The sequence below is a fragment of the Taeniopygia guttata genome, chromosome 2 (assembly GCF_048771995.1).
Source record: "Taeniopygia guttata chromosome 2, bTaeGut7.mat, whole genome shotgun sequence".
NCBI lineage: Eukaryota > Metazoa > Chordata > Aves > Passeriformes > Estrildidae > Taeniopygia > Taeniopygia guttata.
Window position 1 is genome coordinate 7,732,498 of NC_133026.1, and position 12,743 is coordinate 7,745,240.

Consider the following 12,743-nt stretch of genomic DNA (forward strand, 5'->3'; position numbering starts at 1 on the left):
ACCCACTCCTCGGCTCATTTGTTGTACTATTCAGCAGGAATAATTTGCTGCAATTCTGAATTATAAAGAACTAATTATCAACAAGATTATTTTTCCACTGAACTTTATAGGAGTTTTTTGTCTTGGACAAAAATGGGGTATGGGGACACTGTTGTGTTCCCATACCTTATTCTGTGCCATGTTCTGGACTTGGTAAGCTGAGTTGTCAGAGACACCACACTGACCCACACTTCATCAGGCAAAAGTCCTAATTCAGAGCCAGGTGGCATAGTGAAAGGTATAATAATACACATCTTTCAATTACCAGTGTTAACAAGCTTATTAAGAAGATTTTTTCTTTCCTGTGTTCATAAGTGTAATATTTAAGGCCAAAAATTAGAAATAAATCAAAAAGAAGCAAGAAACAGAGGTTGCAAGAGTCGCAAGTATAGAAATTACAAAATTACTAATAATTATTATAATTACAAAATTATAAATCCCCATCGTGCCACCTCTTAGGCCAACAAAACGTCTTGCACCTGCTTTTATTTCATACCATTAATTTATTGGATTTTCTTTTGTCTTGTGCTTCAGATTTACAGCAGTGTAACTGAGTCCAGAGCTCAGTCTCCATGGCCCAGTGTCACCTGCTTCTGCAAGGAACTTCTAAATCTTGCACCTCTATCTGGAATGTATATATTTCATATAACACAACTAGATTTATCATTATTGCATAAAAGTGTCAGCTCTGTGTTGAAAAAGACTAAGAGGCCAACCATGACTATCTCACTGCTGATACTTCAAAGATTTTGGTCCAGGATGTGTTAGTTTTATTAAATAATACCTATTTTTCACAAGTGATATCTATATTGTCCTTCAGCCATATAGACAAGGTTATTTAAAAAAGAAAAAAAAGAAATTGTGCTTGATGAGTTGTTTTAAGAAGCTATTTTATTATTGTAATATGACCACTGTGCTGGCAGGCTTTTGGCAGGTTTCAAATAAACATGCCAGAAATAATTCTGTTGACAGCATCTTGGGCTGGAGCACATCCAGCCTTCATCCATAACATGTCAACACAGTGATTCTTTCACAGGCAGGAAAATATGTCACCGTGGATCTGTATTTTGGAGTCTTAAAATACTGTAGATGTCTAGATTAATGTCTCCAAAATCAACTTCACAGGTGGCTAGCAAGGTTTTTCAATCACAAATGAATATGTAAGTGATAGCATTTGCAGTTTTTAATATGCAGCATCAATGAAGCGTGCTTCTGTAAAAACCTGTGGAAACATCTGGTTTACTTTTCAAATCCAAAATCAATTTAGTTTGCATGTAATAGAAAGAAGGAGGTGAAAAACAAGCAGCAAAGGAAAAGAATGAGAAAACCAGGCTGAAGGGCTTTAGCTTGCTTGCAGAGGTCAGGAGGATGTGTTAGTGCTTCCTGTGAGGCAGAGAGGAGGTGGTTCCTACTGATGAGTGAATTCAGTGTTTTCTTTCATGTTCTTTCCATCAGAGCAGAACCATATGTGCTTGGTTTATTTCCCTTTGTGTCATATGCTCAGATTTCAGTATGAAACCCAAATTTGGTATCTTTAGGATTAACACAAAGGCATCTGCTTGCTGGCCAGTTTACATCTCCATGTTTATCTCTGGCAAATTCCAGCTCTGAGCTCTGTGCTGGAAATGCACCCTTTGAGTTGCCTCTTCAAAAACATCATTTATGTGCTTGAATCAGTACCTGCCCCTGAATTAAACACCTTCCTGGCTTCAGTCCCAAGTGCAGTGATGCCTGCTGCTGGGAAATCCCAGTGAAGGGTGAGGGTTTGCTGGGAAGGGCAGGGGGTACCACAGGCTGGTGGAGCTGTAATCCCCTGGAGGTACAAGATGGTCACAGTGACACAGCAGCATCCCTCTGGAATTAACAGAAATATAGACAGGAATAATCTGAGGTGGCCATGCTATCATGAATATGGTGTGATGTGTCTGCAGTTTTGCTGTTAGTGTTTCTATCAAAAGAGACTTCAAATGACTGAGAACAAAAGAGCAGCTTTCCAAACCTGTGCTGAATAAAGCTGTTTGTCTTTCTTTGAAAAGTCATTTATCTCTCCTTGCTTTTTACCAGGGGAAATTTCCTAATGGAATTTTGAAAAGAAAGTGAAAATGTTATTTTCTACTTCTTTGCAGTGTATTAAACCCCAGTATTTTGCTTATGAATATTTTTTTGCTCTTAATACACTAGAAATTCACAGTCTTTTTTTTTTTTTTTGGTTGATATTTTGCTCAAATATTGATTGAATGCTTGGAGAATTAATGGGATTGACTTGATAATGGATTCAGAGCAAGTACAGCTGTCCTGAACGCTCAAGTATGTGTGTGTTTCTATCACAGTGGGACTCATGGATGGGAAAATCACAGTTAATGCAAGGTGTTGTTAAGCTCTTGAACTACATCTGGGTTTGTAGCATTTATTCAAGTCCGTGAGCTAATTTCTTGTTCAATTTTAAAACTTCTGACCATTTGTGGTGAAAATGTTAGATTATTTTCAAGACTGTGACAGTTGCCATCAGTTCTGCAACACTGTCAGTGTTTTATTCTGTCCCAAGACACTCTGAGGGCTTGGCTGGGTTTCTCACCTGCTTCTCCACAGTTCTCCCATTTCTATCTAGACCCCCCTGTACCCTGATGTGAAAGAAAGAATATTTCTGCCATCTACTAAGAAGCCCTGCATTATTTCCCTGGCTTATTTATAAATAACCTTCCCTTGGAAAGACACAGATTGTCTTTTGTGCCTTTTTGCATCACCTGAAAAATTTGAGACCATAACAGTTTCCTAAAAAGAGCATTAGAAGACTAAATTGATTAACATTTTTATTCATATTTAGGGTAAAGCATCTGTAGGAATGGAAGTATTTATTATTCTTGCTTGTCACCAAAATTCCATTTCTCAAACTCCTGACCTACTTTTTAAATTTTTCTGCAGTAATGATAGTAAACTATAAATTTGTTCCTTCTAATTATTTTTCATTTCAAATAGAAAGCCAAGTACAAACAAGGGGAAGACAAAGAGGGAGACTGTGCTCACCTCTGCCCCTCTTGGCCATAAAGAAGAGAAGCCTCATGTCTTTTCTTGAATTAGAGTAGATGATGGAGTGCATCAGGTGTTTAATGCCTCAAACTTGGCTTTCCATTGCAAATTTATAGCTTTTGTAGTGGCTAGATCCCTAAACATATAGAAAGTGAGTCTATACATTATCTTTTTCTGTAAAATGAATTCTAGGGAAAGGTTGAAAAATATTTCCCAGTATCTTCTGAAAACAAAACTGTGAGGTTTGCCTGACTTCTCGCTTCCAGTCTTGTTGCTGTGTGTAAGAAGTAGAAGTAAAGCAAACCCTGAATAACAGAAGAACTTAGTCTACTAGAAAGCTTTTTGTTTTCATAAAAAATTTAAAATGGAAAGAAATTAGTATTTTAAAGAAGTACCAGCAGCTCTGTTTGAGACACACCATCCCTCATAATAAAAGAAATGAGGCAAAAAACCCTAAATAGATGAGTTTCACAAGGAGGAGCATCCAGAGTTGTTCTGGCTCTGTGACCAGATCCCTTGAGTAAATTCAGCCTCCCAGAAAAGCAGAGTGCACTAATATTTCATACAGTTCCTGTGGGTGCTTCAATGCATGCACGAAACCACATATAGTGCAAAATGCTAAGAGGAATCCAGCAAAAGACATGAAAGTGCAATAAATTTTTAAGATCTTGCGATTGCGAACACAGCACTTCATAAAACCTCAGTCCTGAGAGCAGGGCTGCTGTATACATTGTAGGCAGAACATATGGTGCAACCACAGAGCAGTCAGAGCTAATCAGTGAGTGGTGATGGAGCTTTTATTCTGAAGTTTTAAGGATGTGATTAAATTTAATGTATATGCTAGACAAGAAGCCTGTCTTCAATTCCTCAGACCTACCAACCCAGGAGTGCACGCAGGACGCCCTGAGGAGATGTCATGTTTTCTGGGAAGGCAGGAAAGTTCACCAGGGGGATATCCTTATTGATTTTTATCTCTATGCATGCCCCTGTGAATTATTTATCTTCCTGTATGCTCCTCTGACATCTTATTATGAAAGTCTCTTGAAGGTTACTGTAAAGCTCTTCATTCCCAGACTTAATGAGGGTTGGTAGGAAATCGGCGTTGATGAGTGAGTTTGGATGAGTGCTGGGATGGGGGCTGCTCCTCATGTGCCAAGAGGTAATGAGGAGTGTGGGTTCCACTGCTGAGCCACCTGTGGGTGCATTACATTTATTTGCTGTATAATTATTTGGGATGAATTCAATTAATGCCACCATTAATTATAACAGCCTGAACTGTATTTGGCTCGAGGGTGTCGCCCACTGTGGTCGCAGGGTGTAGATCTGCAGACATACATTGCTGTCTGAATTCTGTGCTTGTTTCCTTGTCTAAGTGCCCTTTTCTAAATGTTCATCTTCTTTTGATGTTTCTAGGAGCTGGTGGGCAGTAATCCTCCTCAAAGAAACTGGAAAGGAATTGCAATTGCCTTACTTGTTATTCTCGTTATCTGCTCGCTGATTGTCACCTCTGTCATACTCCTGACACCAGGTATTTATAACCTTTAACTCACTTCCAGTCTGGTTTTCTTTTATAATTTTACCCTTCCAAGAGAAAAGGGATTACAAACCGACTACAAAGTCGACACCAAAGGAATCCTCCTTCCTCACTTTATCTCAGTGTGATGCTGAGTTCAAGGCTATTCTCAGGGAGATTGTTTTAGAATTTTACATTGCAGTTCAGAAATCAAGACTGCTGACCTGAGGGCACAAGCCTGGAATTTGATTGCCCTAACATGGATGGGGAATGTCATTTTAGATGTGCCAGGGTAGGAGAGGAACCCACATGGGGCAGTCAGTGAGAGAGCACTGGAACTCCTGAACTCCTGAAATTCATGTCCGCATGCAGCAGTAGTTGCCAGTTGTGTGTCATATCCTGGACCATTGAAAATGTCATTAGATGCCTTGGCACCTAAATCCCATCCCATTCAGTTGGATTGATTTTTAGTTCAGACCACAGTGTTTACAGAGCAATTTCAGATAATGATATACCAGATTGTACTTATCCACAGCAAATAATTAGTAACTTCCCAATAAAGAATTCTTTTAGTTAATCCCCTTACCAAGTTTCAGCAAAGTTCTGTGCATGTAACCTCTGTAAATTACTTCTCTGAGGCTGCAGGCTTGAATTTTAATGTGGTGTCATTATGATTATTGATTATTATGCATTTATACAGCTCTGAAAATTTCCATGCCTACTTAGGGAGTAGAAATAAAGTGCTTTTGCAGCACTGACAAGATTGTGAACTGAATGTGAAAAGACAAACAAAATGAGAGATGAGACATAGGAAAAAGAATTCAGTGTCAGAAAGGGTGAGGAGCTACAAAACACAGGAGGAGGTAAAAGTCCCTTGCTTAGGGATGTAGAGGAGAAGAACAGGGACTCCTTCTTGGATGAATACATGTGGTAGAATCTAGGGAGCAACAGGAGAGAGAGCACAGAGCTGAGGAGCAGAATGGAGGCAAGAGAGAAATAAAACCTCAGGACGTGGAAGAGCACAGAGTAGTGAAGTGGAAAAATGAGACAAAAGTTGTGGGGCAAAAATTTCCAGCTCATTACATGCAAAATACATGCAGTCCAGCAGGTCTAGGCCATCTTCCTTGACAAAATTCTTACCCCACAGTCCTCCTGTGCAAAGAACTGGAGACAGGGACAAACCAAGAAATACAGGAGTGCATTGAGTTAATTTGAAAATTAGTGAAGCAATCAGTACATTATTTTTTCAGTTATTTATTGTCATGCCATATTCAGTTTGTTTCATGTTATGTTGAAGTTTTCAATGCAAATTTAAGTTCCATGTGGTCATACCAGCATAATTATGTAATTAAATTAATTAAGGTTAAATTTCATTAAAGATTATTTATTACATTAATTTTGCTGGTGTTCAGATTCAACATCTTTGGACAGTGCTGCTCATCTCTGAGATGTTTTAGGACATGGTGTGTGGACTACAGTCACATCAGGCACAACTTGTTAGGGATGCAAATGTTGCCTGCAGTTTTACAGGAGCACAGACTTTCAAAGATGTACAGGAAAGCCTCGATTATAAAATCCACACAAGTTCTCTTGTAGCCTCAACAAGTTCTCTTGAAGCTAAAGCACTGCCTGGATGGGACCATGGGTGTCACTTCCATCAAAATCCAAAATCCTTAAACCCACTGGCTTCCCTTGATCAACAATGTGGGTTACCCTGTCATGATATGAAATCAGGTTTGATAATCACTCTAAGGGAACTCTGGGACTCTGCCCTCATGAGGCTTTGCTAGCTGTGACCAAAGACTGAATTCTCTTTTAGCTTTTTTTCAATACCTCTCAGAATAAACTCCTCCATAACTTTTCCAGGCACTGAAATGTTATTTACAGGCCTGTAGTTTCCAGGGGCCTCCTTCTCCTCCTTCTTGAAATAGTCATATGCCATTATAAATAAAATTCAGAAGTGTATTTTTTATATATGTATTTTATATGTATGCACAAAGACATTCTCCCTTTGGGGTGTGTGTGTACACACATGCACACATATAAATCACACAGCTCCAGATAATAATATTGAGAGGGTCTCTGTGCTTAAAACTTAGGAATATGCAGAGTCATTTTCTATGCTGAAATTTCTACTCATGTTTTTTGAGAGTTCTAATTATCTGATCTGCTGGCAAGCTGGGCTTGGTTTTTTTGGTTTTGTTTTTTTTTTTCCTGTTTATGTTTCAGAATTGTGTTTTACATGCACATGCAAAAACTCTGAGCTCAGTACTACTCCTGTTTTTATTATGGATCCAAAGCTCTTCATGGTGAGACTATACCAAGGGTAAATTACAGAGCTGTGGTTGCTGCTGTGGCTTGTCAGCAGCTGAGTTCAATCTTCTTCTAAGTCACTGGCCCTGGAACCTGTTACGATGTTGGGCAATGACAGAAGGGGAGGCTCATTTCTTGGGCTAAGTGGGACTCTGAGACTGGTTTGACAAATATAAAATTATCACATTGCTAATCCCAGCTGGGCATAGCATGTCCCAACAAGGTAGGAGTGGGGAAGGTGGAGGAGCCTGTCCAAAAGGAGAGGCAGAGTCTGCATTTCTCTGCCATAAAACAGTTCTCTGGAAGAAGAAATGTTTATCTTTTTGGTAGTCAAACTGAAAATTAAGTGATAGATATGTGAACAAGAGGTGAGGAAGGGTCAGGAGTGCAGTGAAGGAAGGAGGTGGAGAAGTTTTGTGGATGTTCAGGGGAGCTGCCAAATATGAGTGACATCAAGAAATAAACAAAACAACCAAACAAAAGCCCCTCTTCGCTGCAAAAGCCTCAAAGGGGGTGATTCAGGCTGGCATGGCTTGGGCAAAATATCAGAGGATATTCAAATGTTTTTAATTCTTCCTTCCAATGATACTGTTGGAGTCCAGCCTGATGTTGTCACACCAGAACAAATAACCTTTTGCATTTTCCCTCTGTATCTACTACCTACTTACTTTTCCCTGTTTATCTCTTCCTGTCTGGTAAACCATTTTTCTCTCAGTATTTTGGTGCTGGTTTGAAGGCCAGTTTGCAGTGCAGTACCAAGGCATGAAATACAGAGATGCTTTAAACCAGTGCTGAATATCATTCAGTGCCTAATTCCAGAGTAATTTTGGACATATAAGGGGTAGAGTGCAGCGTCCAGGCATATAGTCCATGCTCAAAGAAAAGAGGTTACCTGGACCCATAACTTGGTCAAATACTGGGAGGGCTCTGGGTAATCTCTCAAGGTAGTCTCCTGTAAAGTCAAGAACAACAGGAAGTGCTTAGCAAGATTTGCTTAGTAGGACACATAATGACTAAAGTATTTAATAACTGGGGGAAATGAGAATTTTTATGTCTCTTCCAGATTATTTTTCAAATCAGCCCAAACCTTTAAATGTTTTAACTCTGGATTTAGAAGGGCTGAAATCCCTACTGGTCTGGGTTTCTCAGGGGTAAGTCACTCACCTTGTTCCAGGATTAGCCCAAAAAGTGGGAGCAGTGGACTTTGCTGTAATTACAGTGACAGTGCTCTATTACTGGCTAATGCTTATGACTTATTTTATAAAATCCTGAAAACATCTCAACATTTATATGATTTGTGTACCCATTGATGTTCTAGAGCAGCATTCTCAAAAGAAGCAGTAATTGGTGGAAGTTTACATTTAATTACACTGTAGGACACCACACCTACACCATTGCCTATGCTGAGCTTCTCCAGTTTCGTGGTGTGTGAGTCCTGCCACTTCACCCACCTTTGAAAAATGTGAAACTATTTATACCAATGATGACAGTGCTGTCCTGAGGCTTTCCTAGCTGGCAGCTCCTCACCTGTCACAGCATGTGGCACCTGTGCAGGTCCCATTCCATTGTTTGTATATTTATATAAAGACATACAGAACTTTCCAGGCATCTGCCCATGCACACTCACACACACAGAGAAAAGCTGAAAAGAGGACCCAGCCCTACAGAAATTTTGAGTAAAATAAGGCTCAAATTCCATTAGACATTGTGCTTAGGAAGAGGCTGATTTCTCATACATCTGTTCTTGATATTTAAAGGTTTCTGGAGATATACATCACATTTGCTCCTTTCAAATCTGACCTTTTAGTTAAAAAAAAAAGAAAGTACACCCTAATCCATATTAAAATTTTTGCAAAATCCATAAGAACTATTTCTCAGAAGTGTTATTGAGCTAGTCATTGCATAGCATTAACCCACAACGTGCTGTCTGACAGTCAAAGGCATTGCCTAGAAAGCTTTGTAGCTCTTGAGATACTCAGAGTAAGGCACCATCCTTTGACCAGCTGTGCAGGAGAGCAGTTTATTAACTATAGTTATATATAAATGTGTATTTTACACCATTACAACAAACAGGTGGGATTTTACAGATGGGAGAAAGGTTTGCCTTTTCTGGCCGCTGCTTTTTTGGGTACAGAGAGGTCATCTGGGGGAAAAGAGAGGTTGGGTCTGCCCAGGGATGCTGAGGTGGGGCTGGAGCTCCTGGTGTGCTAGCCACAGGGAGATGGAGGCACTGTCCCTCTCATGCAATGCACAACAGGCCAGGAGGTGTGAGGAGCGCATCTGGCTGAGCACCAGGGGTGATGGAAAGAAAGGTGGGCACCCAAAGGTGGCTGCAGCCTTCTGACCTCTCAAACAGCCTCTGAGCATAGCTGGAGTTGAGAAAAAGCTTGAAAGAGAAGAAGCAAAACAGGCAGTGAGGTCAGCTCTTTGCTCCTTTTTGCTGGATTTTTCTGGATTGTTGGAGGATCTTTGTTCTGGAGAGCCACGGGATGTCAGTCCAGCCCAGCCTTGTCTGGGTGCAAGGATGAAGACTTTCATCCTTGTTTGTTTGACTGCAAGGATGAAGAGCATGCAGATGAACCCAAACACAGGTGTTGCCCTGATTTTTAAAAGTGTTACATTTTCTTTTATAGCTCTTTTGAAAGTTTTAAACTTCTTTTAAAAGTTTTCAATGCCTTCTTATGTTTACATATTTCTACTGGAGTTCTCACACACTGTTCATGTAAATAATGGTGGTTTTGCATTCTTCTTTGTGGGAGGAGAGAATTGATGGAGTGTTGGTTGACCAGTGGGGTTGGAAAGGTGGCAATTTCATCCTCCAATCCACTGTCACTTTTGGAATTCTATATATTGTGAGGTCAGAAATAAAATTCGGTCATTTTCTCTTTTAAACTTACCAAGCTCCTGTGTACTCATTTCAAATCCAAAAATGACACACAGGGTTCCTGCCATGCCTCTAACATTGAATCCAAACCAATATGGCCACGGCTTCTGCTTGGTTCTCTCAGCACGCAGCTGTGGAGTTTGGATGCTGGGTTTGTGACTTGGCACTCAGATCTCAAATCCCTGTGCCCCTTGCCTGGCTGCCGTGCTGCCATCTGGATCTGCTGGGCTGGGGGATGTGAATGTAAAACAAAAACAGTGGCACATGTTTAGTCCTGTCCTTCCACAAGCCCAAAGAGACCTCCAGGCCTCTGCAGCTGGGTGTGGACAGCACACCCTGACACACACCTTTTCTGTCCACCAGCTGCCTGAGACACCCTGGGGCACACTTAGAATCTGCTGCTCAGGACAGAGTGGGTTGCCTAATATCCCACAGTTGCATTTCTTCCTCCATAAATGTCTCCATCAGGGCCAGAGGAATGGAGCAGATTCCCTTAATAAGCCCTCTGACCTACCTGTCTGTTAGAGGAGAGGCCAGTAAACCTCTTTTTTTTTTTTTTTCTATTACTGAAATTCATTGATGGATTTATTATTTAGTTTATTTACTATTTATTATTATTATTATCCCTCAGAGAGGCTCCAAAGTGTGCAAAGTCCAGGTGCTGCCTCTTTCTTCCTGCTGTCCCTCACAAGGAGCTGGATGCTGTGGAGGAACAGAGATGGTGCAGCTCCCAAACTGGCTGTCCCCATCCTGCACAAAAAGGAGGAGTAGGAAGGGCTTCCCACCCTGTTTCGTCCCAAATCTGCAGCACAGAGGTTTTATTGTGCCTGTCCTTCTGCCCTCATGGAGGGAAGGGGCTGCCTGTGCTCCTCCAGAGGGCATTTGGGCATCTCCTGGGACAGGCACAAACCCAGAGCTGTGTGTGGGATCCTGCCCCACATGACCTCCCTGGGTATCCAGTTCTGGGGATTTGCACCGCAGTGAAATTAATTGGAACTATTTCCTGGGGTCCTTGTCACCTATATTTTCCATTTTAATAGATAAAGTTATGCAGAATAACTTGGCATAACGCTGTCACACAGAGGGATTTGGCTGAGGACTTGTATGAATGGGTTCTGGAATTTGCAAGGCACAGTGAACAGCATGATTGAGGTCTCAGCCAGACTAGGGAAAAATATGAACATTGAAGAATATAATTTAATTTAGTAAAAGTGAAAGTTTGTTCTGAAACACTTTTTAGTGGAACAAAACACTGTTCACATGTATATTTCTGTCATCTCAGGTAGCTCAGGGGCTTCAATTTAGTACAGCACAAACTTTTTTTCCCACAAATAAGTGCCTTCAGGGACTGATTCCACTTTCCTAATCATAAGTGTTCAGTGTAAGTTTAGCACTAAACAATATTAAAGATCTCCAAGGTTGCCAACAAACCTCAGGCATGAGGGTACTGTCATGAGGAAAGATGCTGAAACACATTCCTGCTGTGGAAATACTCAGAATGTGGCCTCCTCTTTTCTTTAAATGAGCAAATATATTTAAAGCTGACTGAAAATTTTCTATGAAAACATTATTTCAGCCAAAAATTGAATGTTGACAACAAATTATTCATAGAGGGTGACTGCTTGTCAAAACAAAAAATATTACAGTTGATGGGAGAAAAGGAAAGAGGGAACATATTAATCAGAATTGCTGGGTTTTCAAATTTGTTAGTTTTTCTCTAAGGCTTTCAGCTTTGCTATTGCCATGTTTACAAATGAAACTGTATATCTTTTCACTAAAAATTAAAATTATTATGGGCCAGCTATGCAATACCTAAGGATTAAGGGTTATGTCTCATAGACTTTTCAGAAATATTTCTGCAAGCAAATGTCTGATTCCCATGGAAAATCTTTGGTGAATTCCTGAAGTAATCTGTATGATTTTCCAACTATTGTTTTATGATAAAATTTTTAAGGAAATAAAAATACAAGCTGTAAAAAATGGGCCATTTTAAATACTTTAAAAAATGTAGCTCATAATTTCAGAAATATTTTAGGGTTTAGCTGTCAAAGAGTAAGCATTATATATCACTATGACACCTATAAGTGTGTTTGCATGACATAGATTATTTTTTGATCATATTATATCTGAAAATGTGTGTTTTAGGCCATTTCTTGGTTTTTTTTGTAGCTGTTAAGACCAGGCATATACAGCAAGGAGGGTTCTGTTAGTGGGCCATTAGGTGCTCCTTTAATAGCACTGACAGTGGGAAGGGATTTGTGTGTGACACAAAGCTTAATGTGGACTGTTTCCAAATGAGCTATGACATGTCACTATTCACAGTTTCTGTGCTTTCAGGCACATTCCAAAGCTGAATTAATGGTAGTTTATTTTTGAATGTTTTACAGTCGAAGATAACAGCTTGTCTCAGAAGAAGAAGATAACAGTGGAAGATCTCTTCAGTGATGATTTTAAGATTCATGACCCAGAGGCTAAATGGATAACTGGTGAGTTTTGAGCACTTTGTAGTATCATTACTTTGCTTCCTTGCTCTCTGGACATTATTTTTTTAAATTTTTTTATGTCTTTCTTAATTTCTCCAGTTCTTTATGCTGCTCCTCAAATTACCAGATGGAGGGGCTGGGGTTGGAAGGGACCTCTGCACTGGAGATCATCTTGTCCGACTCCTAGCTCCAGCAGTGACAGCTGTTTGCCCAGAATCATGCCCTCAAATTCCTCTTTTCAACCTTCAAAATCCTATTCCAGTTTTCCTCCTAGAACATGCAAACACCACTGCTCTACCTTTTTATCTAGGGCTGCCCAGTGAGCTCATAGATAGGCATGAAAAACTACAGCTTTTTTTCTCCAAGAGCATCCACAATTTAATAAGTGGTGTAACACATGGTTTGAAGAAGTGGTTGGAGCACCATCAGTGATTATTTTACCATAAACAAAACTGGAGGTTTATATTCTCTCATCAAAACTGTT

General features: G+C 40.1%; 1 protein-coding gene across 5 annotated transcripts in view; it reads left to right on the top strand.

Moving 5' to 3' along the window:
• Positions 1-12,743, top strand: part of DPP6 (dipeptidyl peptidase like 6) — a 545,428-nt gene that overhangs the window by 373,880 nt on the left and 158,805 nt on the right. For all 5 annotated transcript variants that reach the window (XM_030264257.4, XM_030264258.4, XM_002189663.7 and 2 more), the window contains exons 2-3: positions 4,480-4,594; positions 12,164-12,262. In XM_030264257.4, the coding sequence (XP_030120117.3) occupies positions 4,480-4,594; positions 12,164-12,262 (214 nt within the window). The remainder of the gene's footprint in view (positions 1-4,479; positions 4,595-12,163; positions 12,263-12,743) is intronic.